This window comes from Hippocampus comes, unplaced genomic scaffold, assembly GCF_001891065.2.
Source record: "Hippocampus comes isolate QL1 unplaced genomic scaffold, H_comes_QL1_v1.1 scaffold1, whole genome shotgun sequence".
Taxonomy (NCBI): Eukaryota; Metazoa; Chordata; class Actinopteri; order Syngnathiformes; family Syngnathidae; genus Hippocampus; species Hippocampus comes.
In genome coordinates this window covers 2,759,496-2,787,112 of record NW_017805010.1, presented here as the reverse complement: position 1 = coordinate 2,787,112, position 27,617 = coordinate 2,759,496, and the positions used below count along the sequence as shown (strand labels likewise).

The following is a 27,617-nucleotide window of genomic DNA, read 5'->3' as shown; positions in this document are numbered from 1 at the left end:
TGGCAACCCGAACCCATCTGTCATTGAGCAGTAGCTACACGATTATAAAAGTTAGAGCGCAATAACAGCGATTACTGCATGAAATAATTATAGAATAAGTACAAACATTTAGTCAGTGTCACTCCACGCAGCATGGGCTCAGGAGAAAGTACGACGAGAAAAGTGTCTTTTGGTGTGGACGACGAGGACAGAGTCAGGATCCTGCGCGGAGTCAAGGTAATGCTAATTCAGCTAGCGTTTGTTGAGAAGCTATGCTAACTAGAGTCATGTCGCCCCAGGACTCTCCATTAACCGCTATTTTGCTAAAACACTGAATCTGGACGATTGTTAACTCGTTCAAACGGACTCTTCTTAAAACGAGTGTTCAACTCAGCAAGAACGACGTGTAGAGGATGCAGAAGGATGCAAGGACAAGTTGTCAGACTAGCCGCATTTCTCCGGAGCAGAAGAGCCAGACTTCCCTTAGACTATGCAGCATTTTGGAGTAGTGTCTCTCTTGTTGAAATTAAATGATTAATTTCCGGTGAGACGTTAATTTCATAGTCATTTATGTTCATCTGATAAATTCGGTGTTGTTTTCCGCGGAGGATTTTACTTCTCTTATATGTTAAAGAAAAAAATAGATGTTTTCATTGAGTAACATTTGATTCTAAAATGTTGTTACCAAACGGTCCCCTAACCGCAGAACCAAAACGTTGACGAGCTGCGTTACAACTCGTCATGAGTACTTAACTGTTTTAAATTTAGTCACCCGTCCACTTTCTTTAGTTGTTAAAACCATCGATGGAAATAAACGGCCACACATGGAACGCGGTTTGGGCTGCTGTCGGGCTCCTGATAGCGGTGCCTTCAAGTGTCATGAAGTGTCGAAATTTTGTAAACCCCACCTCAGACGTAAATGACAACTATGTCAAGAGTAGGTATGTGTGCGCGTTTACAATACAATACATTTATGAGCGCTGTTTACGAGAGCAGCACAATTAGAAAAATCTTTTTAAGACAAATTCGTTTATAGAACTCAAATTTTCCCGTGACAAATATTAAGAAAGTTCTGTCTCTTTGAACCGGTTGAAAATGCACCAATTTATGGCCAACCTCTTAATGCAAAGTCAATCGGGGTTGAGATTTGAGATGTGACCATTTGTGTTGAAATCCAGTTTCATACAGAAGTAAATTTCTTAATCTTATTGTAAAACCATCTAAACACAGAAACAGGCACCACATAACACTATCGTGCTAATTATTTCTAATTAGTTAAGTAATTCCACTGACTACACAAAACAAAAAGTAAATATCAGGACAACAAAAATCATCATAACTTGAAAACTACAACGAATATTACATTGAACTTTCAACACAAAATCATCAAAAAGCCACCTTTTAGTTACCAAATATACTCTAATGGAAAACTCAACTTCATAAACAGAGCACAACAACCACTAGTACATACAAAGTGTTGTACATTGAGTAAAACTATACAACAACAAAGACAGTAAAAACAATGAATTAATAACAGAAAAAAACTGTAAAATGTCTAGGGGGAAAAAATCTAACCAAATTGTCATTTTACATGAAACTGCACATTCTAATGTTGTTAGTCTTGGAAATAGTGAGTCACTGGTTTTCATGGTTTTTAGTGGAGCTGCGGACAGAGGCACACATACACATGTAAAGACAAAGAAGAGCTTCAGTGATCCAATGAAGAATCTTTGCTCCCAGATCATTTGCAAAATATGCACAATTTCCTTTCAATAACACACTGGAACTTATAAAGCCAAAGTCAATTTTTTCGGTTCCATTCCTGGATGAAACTGTCACCATTGCCATTGTACAAAGTCTAGGGGTAGTGTTTTAAAAAAACGTTTTTCTACCTATTAACTGCCATAAAAATAAAGAAGTTAACGCTTTCTAATTTTGTGTTTGCGAAGTGGGGGACAAAAACCCCCACCCATAACAAAAGATTTTGTGTTTTTTGTCTTGTTAAACACGCTTTCCACCCTTTGGTCTAGCTCTCAGAAGATGTTCTCCAGAGGATGAAAGGTGTGGCCAATATTCCTCCAGAGCGTGCACAGAGGGACACAGGTATTCTTGCATCCAACTTTAGGGCTAGTGGATATGTAAACACAGTTCTTAATCGTTTACATTTTAACTGTTGAACAATTTAAAAGAAGAAAAATCATCATTTAACTGTGATTGCTCTGCTGGTCAATAGGCCTGTTGTACCCGACAAATTCCAGCAGTCTCAAAGTCTTTCCTCATGTTTATTTGTACAGGTGAACCAAGGTGATCTTGGCAAAATATTTGTGACTTAGAAGTGCATACTTGGGGTCAGAAGTTTTCAACTTGTTCAAAAATCTCTGCTTTTGCAACATATGCATGAGCAGTGGGAAATGCATTGGGCGGAAAAAGGATGTGAACCCTTTGGAATTTCTTACATTTCATAAATTAGTCTTAAAATGTGGTCTGATCATCATCAAAATCACAAGAATAACCAATGTCTACTTAAACCAGTGGCACGGGTGAGATTTGGATCCGACCCTTCTGTGGGGAATTAAGTGGACATGATCTATCTCTTAACAACAAAGACTAGGGATGCACAATATTTTTTTTCAGGCTGATGCCGATCTGATAACTTCAACATACCGATATTGAAAATCAAGAACAGATCTGTTTCTGGAATTGCATGTTCTGAAAGCAGCCTATGCTCTGAAAATCATCAGCAGCTCGTGCTTGAATTGTTTCCATCTGCCTGACGTACTGTGGCACACTGTGTCCAAAGTTGGAACGCCTCGAACGCACCCCGGCACTCCGTTTTCGGTGCACTCTGACTAGCCGAACGGAACATTTGAACAATGCTCCGAGTTTCCAAACGGTGGAAGTGAAGCTAGCTATGTGCCAGGGGCGTAAAGCCGAACATGTCCTCGAGCTTGTCAACCTCCAAAATCCCTGTTCCCTCATCCAAAGTCTAAAGTGATCACACTGAAAGTTTGTCAGCCATCAACCTTCTATTTACGATTGACTCTCTGGTTACTTCAGGTGCGTCTTTCAGCGCCAGCTCTAACACCCGACCACAGCAGAACCCACAGCAAACCCAGTTAAGCACCCAGTCCAGCACTGACAAAACAACTGCTAAAGTCAAGAAAGAGGAGCAGAGGTTAGTATCAAATTATTGATGTCTATTATTCCTGACTGTTGTTTTTGGAGCTCTTGATGTCAAAGTCCAAAGTAAAATGCGGGCAAGATGATGACCTTGTAGTTAGTATGTCTGTCTAAAAGATTTCATATTTGATGTTAACATCTCTGCTCCTCACACATCCCAAAACATGAATCTTAAGTCCGACGCACACCGAGCTATGCGACTGAAACCGACAAAAACTGTCATGCAGTTTGCGGGCTTTGGCACAGAGTTTTCATGAGTGGCCCACGTTCAACCAGAAGTGTTGCTCAGATTCAAAATTTGATTGGCTGTTGTATGGCATTGCAACATCACAGATGTAATCGCGAGTTAAAAATGCACATGACCTTTCACACAAAGTGTCCGAAATGTTCTACGTGGGCCAGGCCCGTAACGCATTACCGATATTAGTTTTGGGTTAATTTCATGCTCAATTCACAAAAGTGGTCAAACTGACGGACAGAAAAACTCGAGTGCATCACCTACCAGAATAATGAGTAACTATATTGTGAAGGATAATTTTAAGTTGCGTAAAATGGTGGACAGCATAGTAGCAAAGTAGTAATGATGAAGTATCTCTCACAATAATGTAATATTTACCGATGGTGGGACTCCATTAAAAAATAATAATCACATTTTTTTACACCTTTAAAATGAATTAATCTTGATAATTACAATCACTCACTGTTTTTGTTCTAAAAAGCAAACATTTCTTAAATTAATTTTAGTGGACGACTGAATAATAGACACAGATGTGAATATTTTTAATTGTTGAAAAATTAATTTGATTGCATTTAAATACAAAATAGTAAAAACACAACTAGAGAAGTTGCTTGCCAGACTTAAACAGACAAAAAAAAAAAATCAAGTGTCATTTTAGGACTTTTTTTTTTTTCGAACAATATTTCCATTAAATGGATCCTGCATGGCAGTTGAAAAGTTGGATCACCGTTTGGAGTCACAAAGTTGTGTTTTTAATTTTATATATTGATTTTCTTTTCACCAGCCGATACAAATAGCGTACATTATTTAGTTAGTAAGTTAGTTAGCTAGTTAGTTATTGTATCTTGAAGTCTTGCACATTATGACTCACAGTATTCCATCCGAGTGATGGTCTGTGCTGCCCTCTGGAGGTAACCAATATTGGAGGCCTTGTAATTGCGGCATGAAAGCCTTGGAAATCAGATTTTGTCGGGAGCCAGAGGGCAATAAAAGCATGATTATTCATGTGTGTGTTTTCCAGGACTGATCGGCAGCAAAACATACTGAGGGAGGAATTGGCCCACATAAGAGAGGCGCAGACGATTAAGGAAATAACTCGGGAAAGACAACATACACGCCAGGAGGCTGAGAAGACCAAACAGTTGGTACATGAACACGCACGCATGCACACATTTTATTTATTAATTTTTTTGCTTTGTTTTTGTTTTTTTTGGTACTTGTCTACCATTCACCTTTTTGTGACTACTGAATTGAGCCCTTTTTTTTAAACAGTTTGCCTTTAAAGAATTATGACAATCCCATTGCAGTGACTTGATGAAATCAGTTATCTCACTACATACTGTTCTTGTGTATGATATTGGCTGTGTGTGTCAATGGCACATTTAGATTATTATTAATTATTACATTGAGTGGTTTTAATAGTTTTGGTCCTTTTCAGTGACGTCCATGTCATTTAGAAACCAAAGTATCACTGACCCATGTAAACGCCCAAGCAAGTCCGAATCCTCAGTTTGGCTTGGCTCGGGTCGGTTTATATTAAATGTGTTATTATTTTTTTAAAAATTGATCTTGATATCTCCATACTGGTCAGCTTCGTGAATTTTCTAAATATTCATTTAATATTTTTCTTAGCTAACAGCACTTGCTTTTTGTGTCTGAAAGTGATGGATTTTTTTTTTTTTGGCACCATGTTGAGAAAGGATCGCACCATGAAATGCTATTCGTGCAGATGAAATGAAAAAGAAAACGCGTAACAAGATGCCACAATTTATTGTTGTTATTAATTGGTAGAATTTTGTTTGTGTGTTTTAATTCTTTGAGTATCCTGTTCATTTATGGATATGACTGCCAATGTAGTGCTGATCTTTTTTCCTGGTACGGATTTCTTTTGAATCAGATTGAAGAGATTTTGTTGGATTGCCTACGGTATGTCATTCCATTCACATCCTCTTTCTGCCCCCTCACTCTCATTCTCAACAACTTGTGGAAACACGAGTCTTCACTCCTACCATCTGCAACCCACTCCACTGTTTTCTTCCATTCTGCTACTGTTCTCTCTCCTCCTTACCCTTTACTGTATCTCTGCTGGTCTTTCACCCTTTCCATCCCAACCGATCACCTCATGCCTCCTGCCCCCGGAGACTGCATTATCAGCACAGTGCAAGTGTTAAATTACAAGCCGAGAGTTTCCTGGAATTGGAGATAGGAGTGGTGTGGCGGTGGATTGGTCGGATGGAGAGAGGAGGGCTTGTTTTACACGCCAGCCGTGGCCTCTTTCATGTGACTCTTCTCGTGCACCTGCTTCCCTCCCGCCCTTTGATAAGGCGTGCTGTAGTAGTGGCTGCCTTATCTTCACTCCAGCACTCTCCCGCTGTTAATAGAAAGTCACTAGAGGGACATAGTGAGCACAACAAATGTTCCAACAAGACTGGACGTGCTGATGCCAAAGGCGCCTTGTAATTACACTCTCCTGTGCTATGAATACTTATATGCACATGCAAGTCAAGTGTGTGGCAGCTTTGCGCTCATTCGTGCGGAACTCAAATGAGATTATTTTCCTATTATCGTGTCAGCGAACGTAATGGCTCAACATTCACCTGCCGTGAATGCCCGAGCAGGTGAAGATGCATTGCGTTTTACCTTTTTGTTTACTTTTTTTTTTTTGAAGGTGTCATTTTAATTTAATGGTCAATTATGAACACACCCTGACATTATTAATGTTTGATATTTATTACAGGGGCATTTGTATTTCGGAATTGAGTTTTGGGCCATCATAATCAGTTGGTGATTACTTGACCTTCAGGTAGACTATGATTTGAATAAAAATGTGGTGTTGTTTTATGTTCTGGTACATTTGCATCAAAATGGTGCTGACTGGTTAGGCACCCCTTATTTAGAGTCTTCATTTAGCCTTACATGCATAGAATGTGGGAGGAAGAATTGTGGCATAACTTGCCCGGCGCTGCCTTCCAGTCTTAGTAAAGCTGTGTTCGCCATCGCTCCCACAGCGCTCGCAACTTCACTTTGGCCGTGTCTTGTCCATTACCATGGCAACCGAGCACAACAAGTAAAAGCCGGCTTCACGCGCCCCGTTGTGCATATCGCTACCGTGCTGGTCCCTCTTCTTCTCTACCGTGTGGTTCACCAGGTCGTCGAAATTTAGCGGCACCTCATCCATGTTGGTATTGTGGTTGGAGACAGAACATTACACTTTTTACTGCAGTAGGAGTGGAAGTTGGCCAGCGTTTCTTTGGAAATCCGCCGGATGTTGCTGCGCCACGGTCATCCTCACCTGGATGGATAAATAAGCCGTTTCATAAAACTTAAGCACCAAGCACTGTGTATATCAGTCTGTTTCCACTACGTGATCAAATGTTGCACTAACTGTTATAACTTGCTGTTGGTTAAGTGAACCGTGTTGCTGCTTTATTAAACACATTTTACTGACATCTGATCGTTCTGTTGGAATTTCCTCTAGCATAGCTCCATCTAGTGGATGCATTGTAGATTGCGTCTTATAATGCAGTGCGTCCAATGTATGAAAAAAAATAGGCCATTCATTGAAGGTGAAAAATTGGGGACAAAAAACAACCTTGAAATGTGAATGTTTTGGAATATGAATGATTATTTTTACCTCCTACATGTTGTTTTTGTAGCTGATTGGATACTTATTAAACGGAAGAAAGCATGTTGCAGGAATGGATTATAGACTTTGTTATTAAATTGGTCTCAACACCTCAACATCATTCATTCCTTTTTTTAGATGGGAAAATAGATCTCACCACTTCCCTGTAGGTGATACGAGATGGCAACCTTGACAAGATTACGCATTTTGTCCATGACAGTGACGTCTCTCCTCAACTAAGGTGGTCTCGTGGTTCGCAAAAAGCTTCATGCCTTTCTGTATGTAGTTTGTAGTCTCCCCGTGCTTATGTGGCCTCTCATCGGTCCTTCCTCTCCCAGTCCAAAAACATGCATGTTCAGTTCTATTGTCTGTAGGACTAAATGGTTATTAATCTCCACGCGTCTGCTCTTTGACTAATCTGACACATTGTCAGCGAGGGCAGCCTCCCATCCCCTACTCGCCTCGGACACACACACACTTGACCCTGAGCAGGATGGGCCAAGTGGATTTATGCACGGTCGTATGGATGGCTGTCTTCTGCTCTTTCTTCTTGTCCGACATGCGGAAAATTACATTAAATCACATTAAATACAAAGTGTGGTATTCTCTCCATGGACAAATGTTTGCTAATCCCCGTGATAATCTAAAGTACTATTAGGCATCTATGAAAAAAGATGAATTATACAGTGTGGAGAAGGTCCCCTTCAAACCTGAAAATGTTGGGGCCCTTTACTCATGATCAGGGGGCCAAAATCTGTCAACACATTCTAAAAGTCTTAATTGAAATTTACAGAAGCGTTTTGTTTGAGCGATTCACTCAAAAGTTTGTGCAATGAAATAAAGGTCAGCGGACCATTGTTTTTGTCCAGACCATTTTCATTTGTTTGTTAAAGATAATTCAGAATGCCTAAAACAATGCCTGATTTTTTTTTCCTAATTACTTTTATAAATGTAAGTTATTTTAGTTTCTTTCATGAACAGAAGGGCACCAACAGCGTTGACCCTGGGGGTGTGTGTGTCTGTATGGGTATGAGTCATACATGTTTTAATTGGCCAATATGCAAATGTCTTCTGATATAATTACGTTCCAAATAATTGTGTATTGCAGCCTCCCATCACTCGCCATTTATCTTAGAGCACCTTGCCTCTTCAGAATCTTGTTTTGCTTTTTCCAATCACCAATTATTTGTTTCACTGCTGAAATGTTTGGCAATGTTTGCCCTGGCATGCCCACTAGTAACTTATAACATGACACATAGAGCGTCAGAAGGGAAAAAGCAGGCATCTGTTTTATTGCAGTGGCTGCACCTGGTGATGAATTGGGACACGACACCTCTTAGATGGGAGGCTTCCGTTTCAAGGAAGATGGTAGTTGCACTTTCACTCGTGTCCATCAATCTGTTAGTGAAGCTGCAGTGGTAAATTGATCCAGATGTTTCCTTTGATTGGACTCACCTACCTACCTTGTTTACATTTAATGACGTGTCGTCAGCTGGAGCTCCGGCAGTGTCTTAGTCGGGGAGCACGTTCAGACTTTGGTAATGGGTGTGAAAGAAACAGCTGTGTTCACGCTTGGAGAAAAGCGAGCTGATGCAGATGGGGACAAGCTTCATTACCATGCTACATATTGGCTGGTGAATGGCCTCATGTTTTATCATGTACTCCTTCGACTTCTAATTTAGTCAGCTATATTGCATCTCTGTGATGTTAAGCAATTTAAGTGAATAAAAACAAGTTAAATGTGGATGTTCTTTTGAATTTCAATTGAAGGAAAGGGTTATTGTTGAATGAATAAGCTTGCGCATGCTTAGAATTTTCCCTTTTACTTATTTATTTATTATTTATAAATATGAGTTTTATTCCATCTCGGCGCGAGGCTTCCAATCAGGGAGGACAAGTACCGTCCAAGAGCAGATAGAAAGAGGGAAAAACTAGATAAATATTCATATTTTTTCTTTCCCGGGGCTTGACCGATATCTGGGGCGGCTGAGAAAAAAAAACTTGATTTTCATGACTTCTCTTACTTGAGAGGTGCTCTAATTTTTCCAAAATAAATGAATAATACACAGTAGTGGTGCGCGGTAGAGATGTGTATTCAATATAAAGTATGAATTTGCCCGAAGATAGAGATTTGGGCCCTACCGTTCAATCGTGGTCATTGATTACATCTTTGTATCACCTTCTGTGCGCTAGGACAGAAAAGGCCAAATTTTACGCCCACATCACCTCGCTTTTTTCTGCTGTTCTTAGTGGAGAATGCTTGTTGCACACTATTTTGAACCCTGCGCACTTATTAGCTGCGGGTAACGCTACTTCAGGAGTTGGACCGGGCTTATTTCACCAGTCGCATGGAAATTGGGAGATTTTTGGGGGGATTTTTTTTTCTTTATTACAAAGCGATTCATTGCTGAGATGGACTGCAAGCTAACTAACTCTAACCAAAGGCATGCATTACTCTTGAGAGTGGCTGTGTGCTGAAAGGGAGAGTGCGCTCCGCTCATTAGCTCATTGAATCCCATTTTCACTGGAGCAAACCCCGCGATCCCAGCGGTTTTACTGGATTTTGACTGATTTGCAAGGCCCACAGATTATTGTTTTCTATTGGGATGTAAACTTGCCATCTTCCAAAAGAAACACAAGACTCTTTTTCAGCTGGAAAATAGTTTCTTTCGATCTTTTTACATTCTTTAGCAATCAACATGATAAATGATTTATAATGCAGACAAGATTGATCATCATTGCCTCAGAGGCCGCGTAAGACCCTTCTCCACACTATGGCAAAAAAAAAAAAGAAAAAGAAAAACGTATAAATAGGCTGGGTGGGCTGCCTTTGCGGGTTTTCAATACGTATTTATATGTCATGTGGAGTGAATGAGTAAATTCACGAATGCGGCCAGCATTAGTGCAATGTGTCCCCAGTCTCGAGCTCTGTTTTTTGAGAGGCTGAAGAGGGGCTAAACAGATTCCTGACATGGCTATAGCCTCTCCTGGCTCTGGTGTAGCGTCGTGCATATGAGAGGAGAATTTAAAGAGATCGAGGAGCAATGGGGGAAAAAAATGGGAGTGCCGGAGAGATAACCGAGGCTATAGTGGAGGGGAAAACTGTGAACAAAGGAGCAGACAGGAGAGGAAGAGGCTGAGGTGCTGATAAGTCAACACCTGTAACGGTAATTGTAATCTGTTGGAACTGATATGGTTCTGCACGTTAAGATATTAGGTTGGCAGTGGGGATCCATGTGTGTAGATTGGTAGCTCTCTCTCTACCATGCACCCTACGCCAGATACTAAGTGATGATCTAACTAGGTTAGCCTGTGGCTTTTATGATGATGGATTGTTCGATGAATTGCTCAGTGATAGTTGCAGAGAGAGCAAATTCTGGATTTTTTACACTTTTTTTCCCTCATATTTAATGTAACGATGATTGTCTTTTAACAGGATTGTCGTCTGATCCATGTAAGTCTGACAATTGATTTTCCAAAATAAATTCTTAATGCAGAGAAGTCATTATTTCATTTTATTGAATGTAGTGGAATGGAAATTTGACATCTCAGGTAGATTTTGGTTGTGCTGCTACCTGAAAACTGCACTTACTTAAAAAGAAGACCTTAATTATCCCTAAAAATAACACGAGTGCTTAAAAACAAAATGGATATGTCTCAAAAGAGATGGAAAATACTCTTGCTATTAAGTATTTGTTTTATAAAACTGAAATTGGTTATATTCCATATTGTTAAGTGCAGATAAGGCTGCAACTACTGTTAAAATGTTTCATTCAATATCCATATACACATTATGTAGGATATTAAAACATATTTCTGCCATTTTTCCTTGTGGGGACCTCAACAAACCCCAAAATTCACTTTTTTTTGTTGAGTGTCCCAAACACGGCCCCACAGTCACCCAGTAGCCCCCCCTAAAAATTTAAAAACATGTTTTCCTTGACATCATTGACGCTTTAACAAGCTAGCGGAGGTTATGACTCCATTATTGTTGTCTCAGCAATAATTTAAAATAATTAAGATGCCGCAAATGTTCTGAGTACCAGACATGATAAATAGAAGGGATGCTTTTGGCAGATTTTTTTTTTTTTTAAATTGGGACAATTTGTACTCATATTTTAAAATGTTTTATCTACTGGGGGGGAGCAGTTATTGTATAATGGGCCAAACTGTTCATGGCAAACAAGAGGAGCTGTAAAAGAAAAGAAATCCGAATGGCCCAGATTGTTGTTCTTCCTTCTCTGTGTAGCTGCCTGGTCGTAATTACCAGTCCAGTTATTATTAAGTGCTTATTTATTGTCCAGCTGGAAGCTATGTGTTAAATAAACCCAGCGGAGTAAATACTGAGACGGGGACAACTGGGAAAAAGGCGAACAAACTGCTGCTTTTATCAGATGGTAACGCCATACACCCACACACCCACTCACACACACAAACACTGGGAGGGAAGCAGTCATATTTAATTTGACTAATATGGCAATGCAAGTTTTGAATTAATTGCACGTGTGTTGTGTGGAAGGTCCATTAGACCAATGGTCACCAGATTTTCTGGATTCTGAGCTTGTCAAAATCGTACTTATAGAAGAGGGATATTTTTACAGGGCTTTCGCATCACTTCACTCGACTTCACTGTTAAGATCGTCGCAATAAGTAGAAACTGAAACATCATATATTTTTGCCTGGAAAGGCTGACTTCCGAAATCCGTTACCGTAGGGGGTCAAATTGTTGCATTACAATTGATACACATTGTGCTGTGTTAGTCCTAAGCATATAAGTTAATTTGTATTTTGCTATGGCAGTGTAGTTTTAGTGATATTCAAGCTTGATCACAGTCAAATCATCACCATGTAGTTTGTCGAGATCCTTTTCATCTCCTTAAAACAAAATGGGGTCCCCATTTGTGTGTGTGTGCGTGCGTATGTATGTATGTATGTATGTGTGCGTGCGCGTGCGTGCGCGTGCGTGCTTGCGTGTTGAGTCTTGCCTGGCTGCCTCTTATCTGCCTTAGACTTGCAGACCCCTGCAGGGACAACAGGGGAGTCGTATGATTCACTCTCATTTTCCTGTCTGGCTGCAAATTAAATCTGGAACAACACAGTCGGCATACAGATAGGAAGAGTGTGCTTACTTTTATTTAAAGGCACTCGCTGGCTTGTAACTCTAACCTCCCAAGCATAAACTCCATCGTTAATATTGAACTGACACATGAACTCTTTTAGTCCCTACTCACTGTGTATAATCGATGATGCTTGACTGTGGAAGCATAAGCCTCGTCTTTTTTTTTTTGCCTCATTTTGTTTATAGTACACCTCTGATTTGATTTGGTGTTCACCAGCCCTGATAATTATGATGTATCTTCTTCCTTGTGTGTCTGTGTGCATTTCTGTAGACTTGCGCTGATGCTTTACACTGTGACAATAGTTCTACCTTAAAAAAATCGGAGCATCCACGTGCCATATCGTTTTGATAGGTTTGATCAAATATTACTGTTCTTTCCAGGGATACAACTGCTGGTATTGTTATTGCTTAACCATTAAAGGTGTGTTGTGTTACTAAGATGAACCTTATAAATGTACCTCTTTCAGTACGACGTGTAGATTTAAATTTATTTTGATGTGGTGGTTACTTGCCCTGTATGGCTGCTGCAAGTGATTATTTTAATCATCAAGTAAGCTGTCCATACATGTCCAACCGTGTAGGAGGTTTCATGTGCCTTTATTGAACACTTCATGAAAGGAAAAATATGTTGGGTGAATAGAACAGACACACAGTTTGTGCGTGCGTGCGTGCGTGCGTGCGTGCGTGCGTGCGTGTGTGTGTGTATATGTACGTCCACGCGCAAGCTATTCGAGTGAGCATGCAATTTAGTGCCCACTATTTGTGATCTTGGGTCTTTAGGCCCTTATTGTGTCTTTCTGGCAGCTGGCAAATTGATTCTACAAAGTGTGAGCGTCGGCAGTGTTTCTCCTTATTGTTAGAAAGTACGATGGCTGCATCTCAACAATCACCTATGGGTCACAATGCGGAATACATGGATCATTTCAGAGGCATTTTCTGTTCTTTTTGCTGGTAAATTGAAATTTCACTCAAATGGTATTTGACCATATTTTTTTCTCCTTTCATAATTTCAAACCACATTTAATATTCATTTATGTTGAGACTTCGGGTTTGTTCAAACTGGTTTATTACTGACTGATCGTGTGTGTGTGTGTGTGTGTGTGTGTGTGTGTGTGTGTGTTCATTCTCTCATTCAGGCTCAAGAGCTCCAGAAAAAAGAGTTACGACTGAAGGCGCTGGATGCATTCTATAAGGAGCAAATAGCACTAATAGAGAAGCGGGTGAGTAAACATAAGATAAGAAAACCTTTATTTGTCATCTCAAAATGGAGAAATTCCCAATTTACAGGAGCAAAATTATGAAAGGGATAAAGTAGAAGACAAAAAGTATAGAAATATACAATATAAATATAAGCATATTAAAAATGGGTGAGTGGGGGTGAGTCCAGGTTTTCAGGTCAGGTCTGTCTATTCAATAGCCTGACAGCAGTCGGCAGGAACGGTGGTACCGCTCGTTCTTGCACCGCGGGTGTATCAGTCTCTGGCTGAAGGAGCTGCCCACTGCTGTCAGGGTGGCCTGGAAGGGGCGGAAGGGTCTGTCCATCATAGCTGTTAGGTTAGCTAGCATCCTCCTGTTGCCCACCTCCTCCAGAGTGTCCAGGGAGCAGCCCAAGACAGAGCTGGACATACAGACATTGAAGACGTTTCAGAGGCTTCACTTTTACACAAACTAAAACTCGCCCAAAATTAAAAACTGGCATGTTTCTGCAAACGTGAAAGATCAGAGATTTTAGCAACAGTCGGCCACTGCAGGGAGTCATTTTGTTTGTGTTCGTTCCCTTTCAACTGTCTGACATTTGCCGGGCTGGAAAAAAAAAGGTGTATTCTCATTGAAGTCTCAGCCTCACCGGGTGCCAACCAATAAGAACCTTTGCATGGCCTTTTGTTGGCAAGCAATTCCTCCAGGTCCCACACGAAAACGTCCTTTCATAACACAAAAAGAAGAAGTCTTTACAGCCCTGTTCAAATGTCACATTTTTGTGATGTAAAACATGAAACCAAGATAAAGTTTCAACCATTAATGTATACATTAACCCGAACAACTCAATTAAAAACTATGCTCAACACTTTTATGGGCAATAACAACAACAACAAAAAAAGGACAATAACGGCATTGCATAAATATACACACCCGCAAATTAATAAATACCATATTTTCTGCACTATAAGGTGCTTCAGCTGTGACAAAAACCATGAGAACTGTTCTCAAAATTGGACATGAACCATATAAATACAAATTGATTCTACAAAGTGTGAGAGTCAGCAGTGTTTCTCCTTATTGTTAGAAAGTACGATGGCTGCATCTCAACAATCACCTATGGGTCACAATGCGGAATACATGGATCATTTCAGAGGCATTTTCTGTTCTTTTTGCTGGTAAATTGAAATTTCACTCAAATGGTATTTCACCATATTTTTTTCTGTTTTCATAATTTCAAAACACATTTAATATTCACTCATGTTGAGACTTTGGGTTTGTTCAAACTGGTTGTGCGTGTGTGTGTGTGTGTGTGTGTGTGTGTGTGTGTGTGTGTGTGTGTTCTCATTCAGGCTCAAGAGCTCCATATAAATACAAATGGCACAAACAAAACAATAAATGAAAGACGATAGTTATGAAGACAATTGATTCAACAAAAAGGCACACAAACCTCGTGGGTTCACATCTAAAAGGGGCTAAATATTCTTAGAAGTCTTGCTTGTCTCCTTCTTCTGTTTTGTCAGTAGTCAACTATGCTTTTGGTGTTGTCTTCATTTCATAATGGCTGCACAGAGCTCACAAAGTACGGTAGTTGTCTGTTTGAGTGTGTGTTGGCGAATGCACCTGTCAATTAGTCTCTGGCAGAACGCTTTTACTAACCACTGGACCACCTTGCACAAAGTATACTAAAGAAATTTGAGTTTCAGATCAAAAGATGAATATTGGACACAACTTCAGAATGACAACTTTTATTTCATGCTAACAACAAATGTTAAACACCTCAAGACTGAGCCAGTCATGAGGTCCTTGGGGGCTGCTTGGTGCCTTCGGCCACCACATCGGTGACTCCTCTCCTGTTGGATTTGATCGATTCTAAAATTTGCCTGCACTCTCCCAAAGGAGAAGGATGTCTCTGGCGCGTTATCCTGGTGTCAGATGTGTGATTATTTATGAAAGTCTCATTAGCAACAGGTTTGGTATACAGAGCCCCTAGAAGACTGGCAGGCTGGCATACAGGCGGTACAAGCTGTGTTTGCTGTTGGGCCTCGGATGTTTATTTATAGACCTCTCGGCGGGTGCGGCCGTGAAGGACAGAAAAATGGAGAGAGCGAGCCGCGTCTCTGCATTTTTTTTCCATCCATTGTATAATCAGGTGCGCGGCATGCCGACTGTACAAATGTGTGAATTTCTGTGCTTGTCTGCGGGGCTCGGTGTGCTTGCTTTACTGCTCCGAAATCTCGCTGTGGGTTTTCGTCTGTGTGACTTTGCAAAATATTCTCATGACAGGAGTTTAGCTGCACTGAATTTAAAAAAAATGTCAGCCTACCGCAGCTTTGCCTATATTAACATTATCTTACTACTTGTGTTTGCGTTGTTACACAATTAGGGATACATTTCTAATTGTTAAAGATTCCATGAGTTTTGCCTTTTTTTTTTTTTTTGTACCTTTCCCCTACAATTCTTTCAAGAGTTTTCTCTCATTTTATTTATTTTTTTGCCACGATGCTTCCCTCTCAGCTGGTGTAGTTTATTGGTTAAATATTTAGAGAGAATGCTGGGTGTGTACAGGCTTAAGCTGTGTAGATCAGCAGAAGAGAGGCTCCAGTTGTTGTGGATTAGCACTGTTTAGTTTTTTTTTTTGTTCCATAGGACCACTGCCCAATTCTTCATTATTTACTGAAAGAATGAAAAAAAAAATCATTCATTTCTTACATTTATCTTACATTTATTAAAATGTAAGAAACTCATGACTGATTTACCATTTTGGAGTGGTACTTTCAAAAAATAGATTTCATTTACCCATAAAGTGACCAGAAAGAATAACATAATAACAACAATGTCAGACCATTTTATTGTGCTGCAAAGTTTGTCCAAGCGCTCCTCACAAACGCTAAATACCACTGTTGGCACAGATTCTAATTCTAAAAAAAAACCCCATAAAAGATGTCGTGGCCAGACCTCCAATATTACAAACTAATGCAATAGTGATCTCGGATCAACACAGTCACGGCACAATCCTCTTTCCCCATATTGCCAACCAGTGTATCGTTAAAATGGTTTTGAAGTTGTCGCTAAAAAGTTCAAGAAATGCTCTGTGTTGTATTTTTCATAACATATTGTTAAAAATGCGGAGGCTCTCCCATAACCCCCAATTGGCAACAATAAAACTTTTAAGAACAACTTTTAACAACAATTAAGTTGACCTGACCTTGTGAAGTCAAGTGTTTTCTGTGCTTTTCGGTGTGTAGAATTTGGAGATTTATGAACAGAGCAAGGAGCAATTCCACCAAGCGGCATCCAAGACAGAATCAACCGTGAGGTAAGATGCGCGCACGCACACACGCACACGCACACACACACACACACACACACACACTCACACACACACACACACACACATTTTCCTTTTCCATATTAAACCCTCAGGGTTCTGACAAACACACACACACACACACACACACACACATTTACTACACACAGCAGACTAATAAGCAGTAATAGATAAGGATCTGTTCTTTTCCTCATTTTGTAACCGGTTAAATGCTCACATTCTCCAGAGCAAACCCGACTAATATGATAAGTGTTTTTAATTGGCAACTTTAATTAAGCCGAGTTAAACAATACGCTCACTCCCTGTGGTCAGCGTGTCTCACAGTGAGCCTTTAATGAGCCACAGCCTGGGAAACGCTCACTAATTCGAAATGCTTGCAGTCACAGAAGAGGCCAAGCTCATGCTTGCTGGAAAAGTTTTCTGTCAGAACACTAAGACTGCTTTCGAATAACCAATCACCGTGACTACCGAAGAACAAAATTAAATGTGAGTAATTGAAAGAAAAGCCTTCATCGTGATAATCAAGAATTTCCTCATCGTTGGAGAATCTTCAATGTTAAATACAATCAAATCAAATACGTTGGTTCACTTTTGCTCGTTGATTAGCTTCATCCATCTATTTTATTTGTCCTCACTATTGTTAGGTTATTCTGTCAGAACACTAAGACTGCTTTCGAATAACCAATCACCGTGACTACCGAAGAACAAAATTAAATGTGAGTAATTGAAAGAAAAGCCTTCATCGTGATAATCAAGAATTTCCTCATCGTTGGAGAATCTTCAATGTTAAATACAATCAAATCAAATACGTTGGTTCACTTTTGCTCGTTGATTAGCTTCATCCATCTATTTTATTTGTCCTCACTATTGTTAGGTTACACCCGAGACTGTTTGACAGCCAATCTCTCTCTCTTCTCTCTCTCTTTTTTATTTTTATTTTTTTGTGACACAACATATAGGCCGGAGCCCGGATTTGAACACACAGCGTTTTAACAGTGAGGCGCATGTGCTAACCTGTCTGTTTCTGTGCCGTCACATACCTGGCCTGTCAAAAATGGCATATTTCCTTTTCTTTTTACATGAGCGGTTTTGCGAAATACAGTATTTGGTTTGCCACGAAAAACAGACATGTACCATAACTGAAACTCTTGCGAGTCACTGGTATTGGTTCTGGATTTTCAACTGAGAAATGCGGTTTGGAACTGATAAGAGGAAATTATTAATCAGTCACAAAACTATTGAAAAACAGCCTTTGTGTCGCCGTGATTTGTGTCTCACCATTTTCTTAATTTGCAGCGCTTTCATTCTTCGTTTACGTTTCCCTTTGTCTCTCTTAAGCCCTTCTGTGTAGTCCACAAGTCTGAGGCCCCTGTGTGCTGTCCGCCTCCACATAACCGCCAGAGATTAAAAATAACGGGCAAGGCTGTTAATTAAGTATCTAATCTTACTGTTTATACATTTGGCAGATCTATCAGAGACATTACAGTGCATACACAAAGCCAAAATCACCACCTTGATGGCTTGCCAGGATGTCAGTGAACGTGCATTAAGTTAGTACAAGTCTCCATTTTAAGTCATCTAAAGCGCATGTGATTTTTGCTTGTAAATAAAATCACAAGCGAAAAAAAAAAAAAAAAATTAACCACTGAAAATCAGACATTGCTTTTGAATTGTGGTTCAACTGGGTTATTAAAAGAAAAAAAACTCATGAAGCAGGCCTGGTCAAAATGAGGGCACCCCTTTGAAATCATTGAAAATCATAAAAATAATTCCAAAGGTCTTACAACTATGTATTGTTACGCCCCCAGTGGACTGTATGGGAATAATGTGCACATTTAAATAGTTGTTACCCGACTGCATAGAGAAGATGCAAAGATTCTGAGATGTTTTCCAAATGAAGCCAGGCGGAATCTTTTGAGAGTGAGCAACCGATGGCATCACACTGATTGTCTTTTGAGATACTAGGAACCATAATGCAGTGTCGTTAATGGACAGCCTTGTTAGTCGATAGCGCAAGCTACAGAATTTGTTATGATGATCAACACCCCTCCCTCATTCGTACACTTACAAGTTAAAATAACATCAGCGGTAATTGGCTTGAAACGCCCGTCAATGCCAGAAGGAAGAAATGATCAAGGACACCTGAGCCAAGCTTCATGCCACGTCTAAGATGGAGCCTTTGGACAGCCTTCAGGTTGTTGTAGCTTGTCGACAGAGCTTTACCGCCTCTGTGGCTGGAGTCATTTTATCTTCAGGCGCTATTATTAATAAGCTCCCTCTGCTATCGGGAGACTTTGGCTCCACCGATGAAGGCCATTTATTTCAAATCAAAGGACAGCTACTTATCTTGGGCAGCTTCATCCCTTGCAGGAGATAAAGATGGCGCTTTAGTTTTCTCCCCCCCCCCCTTTTTTTTTTTTTTGGTGCAAATATGACGTGTGAAAAGTGAGAGGAAAAGTAAGAAAACCGATAGAACTCGAAAAGCCAAAGCTTAAACAGAACAATAGCTCTCAGATAGGCCATCATCACTCCAAACGTGGAGAATAACACAGAATAACCCTTCCTTTGTCACGTCTCATCTTTTATGTCGCTGCCTTCTGTCTTAATTTTCCTTTCCGCTCGCAATATTGTTCTGTTCGCACGTTGATGAACTCGAGCTGTTGTTTTGGCCGATGATGACGTACGTCGCGCACATGGACACGGATGTACTGTAATTAAAATGCGCGGGTCATAGCCTCCTCTGGGTATGAAAACTAAAGGAACCTTTAATTTGTTTTCCAATTAAATTTGCCGTTAAAAGCTCTTCACAGAATCGCCGCGCGTATGCGCTAATTGGATGCGTTGGCATGCCGGACGATGTGTGCCTGCGTGTGTATTTTTGTCTTCTACGAACTTAAACAGTATCTGCCTGCGTGTGGTGTGTAACGCCTGTAGGCGTATGTAACTTATTGGTCTCCGCTTCAATCAGTCCGTCTCCATTAGAATGATGCACGCAGCCAGCAAACCTGTCATAGTTAACAATCACACAGATAGACGGGCTAAAACCAATTATTATACAACCCACATAGCTAATTAAGCGTGGCTAATTCAATCTCTCCGAGAACACTTTTCTGCTCTATTTGATCAGAATGATCCTTTCCTCTCAATTAAATGTGCTTCAGCGCTAATTGCATGATTTGCCGTGAAGCGCATACTGTAGCGTCCGCACCAACAGTTGCTGAAAGTGGATTGCCGTGGGCGTGAACGACATTTTGATTTTCATCTTTGTTTGACCTCAATCATCGACTTGCTTTAGTATGAATGCTTTGTCTTCCCTGTTTGCCCAGAATGTCCATACATCCATCCCTTTTCCGATCCGCTTTATCCTCACAGGGGTAGCGTAGGGTGCCGGAGCCTATCCCAGCTGTCTTCGGGCAGTTGGCGGGGGACACCCTGAACCGGTTACCAGCCAATCGCAGGGCACATAGAGACGAACAATGATCCACTCTCACACTCATAACTAGGGACAGTTTTAGAGTGTTCAATCAGCCTGCCATGCATGTTTTTGGAATGTGGGAGGAAACCGGAGTACCCGGAGAAAACCCGCGCAGGCCCGGGGAGAAAAATGCAAACTCCACATATGGAGGCCGAAGCTGGAATTGAACCCGGTACCTCTGCACTGTATGGTTGATGCGTTAACCACTGGAACACCGGGCCGCCCTGCCCAAAACATACAACACAAAATAACTAAAAAAGTGTCATGAGTTAAACGAAACATTGAAGTTGATGTCATGCGAAGACTGGGGCTTATTTTGCTGTCGGTGTTTAACCCATCATGGAAAAACGCCCCTAAATAATATATTTGCTATTTTCTGTGCTTAACAAAATTCAATTATTTTGGATGAAAACAGCCTGTTTATCTTCTTTTTTGCATCTGTTGTAGGTCTCGGAATACCGGCGCTGTATGTCCTGGCCTGCAGGCTCAGGTTTTATCTTGCTACAAGGTGAATGGACAGCAAACTCTAAGATGTTCAGACCTGGCCAAAGAATACATGCGATGCATAAATGCGGCAAAGAGGGTAAGCATGTCCTTGAATTTAGCGTTTAAGCTGAAATACTGCAGCTGTCTGATTGAACATTTCGCCAAACTTCCACTCACATTGCAGATCTACAACAATTTTCTCTGACATCAAATCATTTCTCAAGTTACTGGATGAGGATATTACCTTTGTTTCCAAATACATCTAATACTATTTTCATCACATTGAAATGTGCCTTCCTGACCTAGATGACATCACTCTTACTTGAATGAATATGTTAAGAGAATAAGAGACCACAGGATGGTTCCTTTTTTTTTTTTTTAATTTGCAATGTACACATTTGAGGTATTTGAATTTGAATGTGTCCAAACATATCCTAGCCGTTGTGTTTGCCACTCTGGATAGCTCAGCAACACAAACGTGGGGTCTCAAAGTCAACTTATGCAGGGGCTGCTGTTGTCTGGGGTTTCTCTGAAACGCATCAAGTCCCCCCCATTTGTACAACTAATCCAATCTTCTCAATCTTTTTTAACAAGAGTTCAGAACATAAATGGTTGTTTAGAACTTGAACAAAATTGCCGACCAGGTCCTCACGCTCATCTCTACTTTCCATACTCCTCAGCATGTCTAGCTGAGTCACGATATCTGATTTCATGAGCACAGTAAATTTCTCTGTGCTCAGTTAAAAAAAAAAAAAAAACAACAACTTTTTTTTGTTTGTTTGTTTTTTTCGGTGTTTATACGTGCGGTATATACTGTATACCAAATGACACAGACCATGCAGAGACAGATGAGACAGACAACCTCTGCTAGTCATTATCCTCAGGGATTCTGAGTCCGACATGAAACGGTGATATAACTCAAACGCAGTGTCTGGACACTCAGCGGGACGCTCCTGGCATTTATCTGCAGCTTTGGATGTAAACGAATGCACCACACTTTGAGTTGCACAGTCTGATGCTGTTCTCGAGTCTTTTAGGGCCAATCTCATCACATCAGATGTGCTGTAGATCAATGTCGGTGGCCTGGCTTGCACCGTGGAAGGAAGAAAGAACAGACAGGCCCGCTCAGTGTGAGAAGCTCAGAAGAGATATTAAAGAGTTGGTGTGCTTAATGAGTTTAACCCTTTCATGCACCCTGTAACCTGAAAACAAGATAAGCTGTCCGCTGTAGTAACCGCTGTCCCTTAAAAGGTTAAGCAAAGGCACAAGAAAATACCTGGCCTGAGCTCAAAAATGAGAAGTATACTGAATACAATAAAACATATTTGTTTTCGCACAAAAATAATACAATTGATTTTAATTACAATTGTATTGTAATTAATCGGTAATCTCGTCAAAGATTCTCTTCCATTCATTAGTTATCCAAGCAATAAAACCTTGAGCTCTTTGACCATCATGGCATGGGACCACTTCCCAACGATATTTGTCAAATTTTTTCAAATATTGATTCTCCCGCCTTGCAAAAAGGACACTCATTTACTTTTGTTATAGAGTGTCTTTCGCTTGTGATCTGCTGAATGAATGCGGTCTTTTCACTCAATTATCGCTATATCTAGCAATGGGCTGCTTGTTGGTCAAAAAATTACTTTGCAATTGGAAAGAAATTCTACTAAATCTTATTCTTGGGTAAGATGCTGCGGGGGTATAGAAAGTGTCTTTATGAGATGTTCTATGTGTAAAATTTCGATTTCTTGCTGTGTGAAAACCAGAGGAAACCGAAAAAGTGAAAATACTTCACTCTTGCACAGACAGATCCACTTTCAAAGCAAACACCATGCATGCTGAGTTTTCCCCGAACATCCACTCCATGAATCTAAATAGTTCTTTAAATATTCTTTTATATTCATCCCTCCCACTCCCCTTTTGCGCACAAGTCGTGCTGTTACTGAGATCACATGAGCATGGCTACTGTGCCTGTCGATAATGAGGCAATCAAATGAAAAGATGAAGAAGACAAAATGTGATTGAGCTAAGTAAGGGCCCAACAGATCGGAAATGTAATGAAAACGGTTTGGGAAAAGAACACACTGATTTGCACCGAGAGAGAAATACGTATGTTTGTGAGATGTCAAAACCAGGATCAATTAAAATGAAGAAAGTGTTAAAATGCAGAACGCCAAGAAATTGAAAAAAAACAACAGGGAGGAAACGGTGCATACTAGAGAAAATGATACTGAGTAGGTGGTTGACAGATGGGGGCATAAGTGCTCGGCAGAATGAGAAAATTCAACATTGACGTGACAGCTGCCAAAATTTGGAGATAAATGATCCTGTAATAGAGTCCCGTGTTCAAACACAGGAGTATAAGAAAGTGAGATTGGAATGTAAGTGCAAAGTAAATATTGTGATAAAAATTGATTTATTATTTGAAGCATCGAACCTTCAATTTTGCTGCTGTAGATTGCAATTTTCTCCATTGTGGGACAAATAAAGATTTTCTTATCTTATTTATGTATCATATGTAATATTCATTCCTGTGTGCAAATGACAATGTCTTGATTTTAGTGAGGTAAATACACAGCCATTGCCATGAATGCAAATTGTCCAGTACAAAGATGCTAAAGATGAAATGGAAAAAAATGAATCTGAAACATGAAGTCCCGTATTTTCTGCACTATAAAGTACACCTAAAAGCATTCAAATTTCTCAAAAGCCGACAGCGTGCCTTACAGTCCGATGCGCCTTACTTATGGATCAATATTCTGATTTCTTAGACGTAGTATTTTAAATGTTCTGCAGGGCGTTTTGTTACAGCTGCAGTGGTTGTGAAAGCTCCATATAAATAAAACTGTATTGCATTGTATTCCCTTTAGCGTAGCGCCATCTAGTGGATGCATAATGTAACCACAGCCACTCTTGTAGCTTCTATGTTCCTTATAATGCGGTGCGCCGTATATATGTAAACAGTTTTAAAATAGGCCAGTCATTGAAGGTGCGCCTTATACTCCGAAGCGCCTTATAGTGCAGGAAAATACGGTATTTACTATTTTTGATATACGGCTCAGTGAGCTTCTATTCTATGCGTCCTATATATGCCAACTCGACTGTGTTACTAGTAAAAAAATAAAAATAAATAAATGTTAGTCTGAAGCCCTGCAAAATCACAAAAATGTGTTCTGACATGCCACAACCCGTCCTCTTCTTCCAAATGTGAAATATGCCTGCCTTCATCATTTGAAGCCCTTGTTGTGACACATACGGTCGTCATTCTTTTTTCATTTTCCATTCTCTTTATCAGCCAGCCATCTTCTTGTCCCCATCCTCCATTATCACTTCACTTTTTCTTCCTCTTCTCTCCACCCTTTTGTTGCTCTGCCGCGTGCTATCAAAAAGTCAAGTCTTTTATCGAGCTCGTGGCCTTCAGACACCTCGCGGCTTCCTACCAAGAAAAAAAAAAAAAAAGTTCAGGGGTGGAAAGACATAGACGAGGAGGCACTGAAAATTACCTCCGCGGTGAGGCATTTTCGTACACAGGGTGAACCCTGACCTTACCAGCACTGGTTTTAACCTCTTTTCGACACCGTCTGATAGAGGACCCAGATAGTCATTCAACATCTGCTTGTTGTGTGTTCCATAGAATGCCTCGTCGCACAAACTTAACACTAATTTCACTCTGGATTTTGCCGCCTCCACCTTCACACATACGAATCGGTATTGTGGAACTCGAGGCCCCCAGCTGGGATAAGAGAGGGCAACAGTGGGGGGTTTTCACTGTTCTTTGTCGCATCCAAGCCACGGTATTATCAAAGCAGTCCATTTTATACCCACCGTCCTTTTTTCCAAGTCCTTTTGTCACACATTCCATCTGCCTCTTTTGTGATTGCACCCCGATTCGTGTAGTCCCAGAGAGATCAATTTCCTTTTCTTCTCTCGTCTTTCGTCAATAAATAAACAACATGCCACATTGCATTATTTTTGCCTTTTGTAGCTCTTGTGAAGACTTTTATCTGGAACTTTTAAATTGGTTGCATCGTGCTTTCCAATAGTTTGTCGAGCGTCTACAGAAAGTTGGCTCATATTTACGTTGTCCTTAAATTTTTCTTATTGATTTTTGGGGGTTGTTTTGTCAAGTGAAATAGTCATCTGTTTCGCCATTGAAGTGACTTTAAAAAAAGTTTGTGTTGGAGTTGTACATACAAGTTTTTGAACTGTTAAATACAATCAAATTGAGGCCTTTCTTTTGTCTAGCAACCTGAAATTGTCTAGTACCTTTCAGCAAGATGTTTTTTTTTTTTCCCAGCCTTTGTTATCTCATAGCTAAACAATGTGTCAGTGCATTAGAGGTCACGTGTTAGCAAAATTGGATTTATCTTAACTCATTCAATTCCAGCCATTTTCACTGGAGCAACCCACTCTATCCCAGCGTTTTACTGCATTTTGACTGATCTTGCAAGGCCCACAGAACATTTGGTTCTAATGCCATATAAGCATACCAAAATAAAGTTTGGACTCTCTTCTTTCAGCAGAAAAAAAACATTTTGTTTCTATCTTTTTCCATTCTTCAGCAATCGGCATTACAAAATGGCTAAGTTTCATGAAAATGGCGATTCCTGGGCAAAAAAAACAGAGAAAAAGCTTTTTGTAAAAGCATGCATTTCAAGCACGTGAGGCACCACTGCCACCTGCTGGTCGTTTTTTTTACATGATTTACAATGCAAACGGCTTATTCTCATTCACAGATTGCATCAGACACGCCTCCTCTCTATGACGCAAAAAAAAGACTTAGAGTAGAAGTATGTCCTTGGTAGGCGGGGCCTAATTTTAAAAAGAGTACAAGTACGTCTTGTGGAATGAAAGAGTTAAGTATGCAACCTGTGCCACTCATGATTGCTTGACACCAATGAGTCATGCGGCTCTGTTTTCATGACTGGCGCAAATCTTGTGCATCGCGTGATCGAAATTTGCGCGGACATGCAAACTCCACATAGGAAAGCCGTCGCGGGAATCGAACCCTGCACCTGTGCATTGTGAGGCCGACCTGCTAACCAGGACGATGCAAAGCAATTTAGTGTCTGGAATATATAAATGTGATTGTAGATTTCAGTTTTCTTTATATGATGCAAAGGCATTTTTATACAGTGCAATTATATAGTTTGTTGTGATGACATTTATGCGTTCATTTATCTATCCACCTATCCAGCCTATTACATTTTTTCTTCTCTTTGATCTTATTTTTCTTTTTTCCCCTCTTTCACCTTATTCTCAATGAGTATTTCTTTATTTTTTTTTCCATTTAGAACTACCTGGTCAACCATGGATGAAGAAGGAGAATTTCCGACCAAGGCTTTGACACTACTTCTGAGAGCATCACCTTCGATCGTGATTTTGTGTTGAATTCCGGGAGATAGACGGTGCCCTCGGCCTGCCTTGTTGTTGAAATGTTTTTTTTCTTGTATGCTATTCATCTGCAGTACCAACCATTGAAATGATGTGATGAATCGGAACTGCTACATTTTCCACAGAAAAAAAAAGAAAAAGAGTTAGCGGGTTCGAGGTCTGGCTCAATACACTTTCAAATCCATTTTTTTATGAGACCATTAGAGGCTGTTTGGCCGATTTAAATGGTAAAGATTCATCCAAGGCTCTTTCATGCGTGCATGAATGTCAACTTGCGTTTGCGTCCAGATTTCTGCTGCTTGTCTAGCGGTAAAAAAGATGAATGTATGGGGACTGCGCATGGCATTATTGTTTCGATGGTGCACTTTCAAGAGTGGTGGTTTTTCTTTTTCGCGCATAGTTTTGCGGCCTCATCGCCGTGACTTTAGTACAAAAAAAGTCTGTATTGTATTATTTGAATCCATTAAACTATCCGCGGTTTATTTGGCCTTGTCTGTATTCATTTGGTGAACAGAATCCATCCTTGTCCGGCTGAAAAGCCGTCACAGTACAATGAGACGGAAGCTCCACTTCAATGTCACATACTGTCATTGTCAAGTATTTTGGCATTTCTCATTTGAAACGATGGCTGCCCTCTCACTTTTTTTTTTTTTTTTTTTTTTTTTGATAGGCGAGCACATGCACTGCCAAGATTGATCCATCATGTCATTTTGAATATTATTGCGTGTCATCCATCTAAAGGTGAACCCAGTCCATTTAAGAATTGTTGTTAACTTCTAATTTGTTTGCATGTGTTGGGACACTGTGACTGGCTAAGAAGAATTAAAACAGAAGAAGAATGTTAACATTTATTTATTTCAACTTAAGTAACATGGTAGGTGTTTCTTGGCGGTCTTCGGGCAGTAGGCGGGGGACACCCTGAACCGGTTACCAGCCAATCGCAGTGCACACATCGACGAACAACCATCCGCGCTCACACTCACACCGAGGGACAATTTAGAGTGTTCCATTAACCTGCCATGCATGTTTTTGGAATGTGGAAGGAAAGCGGAGTACCCGGAAAAAACCCACATCTGCTCGGGGAGAACATGCTAACTCCACACAGGAAGGCCAGAGCCGAAATCGAACCCTGCAACTCTGCACTGTGAGGCTGTCACGCTAACCAGCCAACCACCGGGCCGCCCTAATTACTTTACTTGTGACATAAAAATATTTCATCTGGGATTTTCTGAAGTGATTTCACACTGTGTTTACTTTTGAATTTTTAAAATGTAGAAATGCCTCTCATAATTTTAATGCTTTGTAATAATTGAGTTAAAAATATCATCAAATGAGTTCGTCACTTGTGAAAGATTTTAATTACCAGCACTTTGTCGCAGCGTAACTGATCTTTATAATAATATCATACGGTATTTGGAGTTTAATGATTCGATCATAAATGTTTAAGTGGGTCAACGAAGAAAATAGTAAGAATTTGAGAAGGGTTAGAGTATTGTTTGCACCCGCTGCCACTGATTGGAAACTAATGAAATAAAATCAGTTGTTATTTTTGGGGGAGGGGGGACGGCTCATGTTTTATAGATGGCGCCA

The 27,617-nt window shown here is 40.2% G+C and overlaps 1 protein-coding gene across 1 annotated transcript; it reads left to right on the top strand.

The window, feature by feature from the left end:
- The first annotated feature begins 15 nt into the window (after positions 1 to 15).
- Positions 16 to 26,514, top strand: LOC109511803 (MICOS complex subunit mic25a-like). Its single transcript, XM_019863136.1, has 8 exons — positions 16 to 216; positions 2,010 to 2,082; positions 3,037 to 3,154; positions 4,419 to 4,542; positions 13,278 to 13,361; positions 16,587 to 16,657; positions 20,592 to 20,727; positions 25,928 to 26,514. Exons 1-8 carry the CDS (start codon positions 133 to 135, stop codon positions 25,949 to 25,951), a joined length of 714 nt encoding a protein of 237 aa, XP_019718695.1. The 5' UTR covers positions 16 to 132; the 3' UTR covers positions 25,952 to 26,514.
- The last annotated feature ends 1,103 nt before the right edge of the window (positions 26,515 to 27,617 follow it).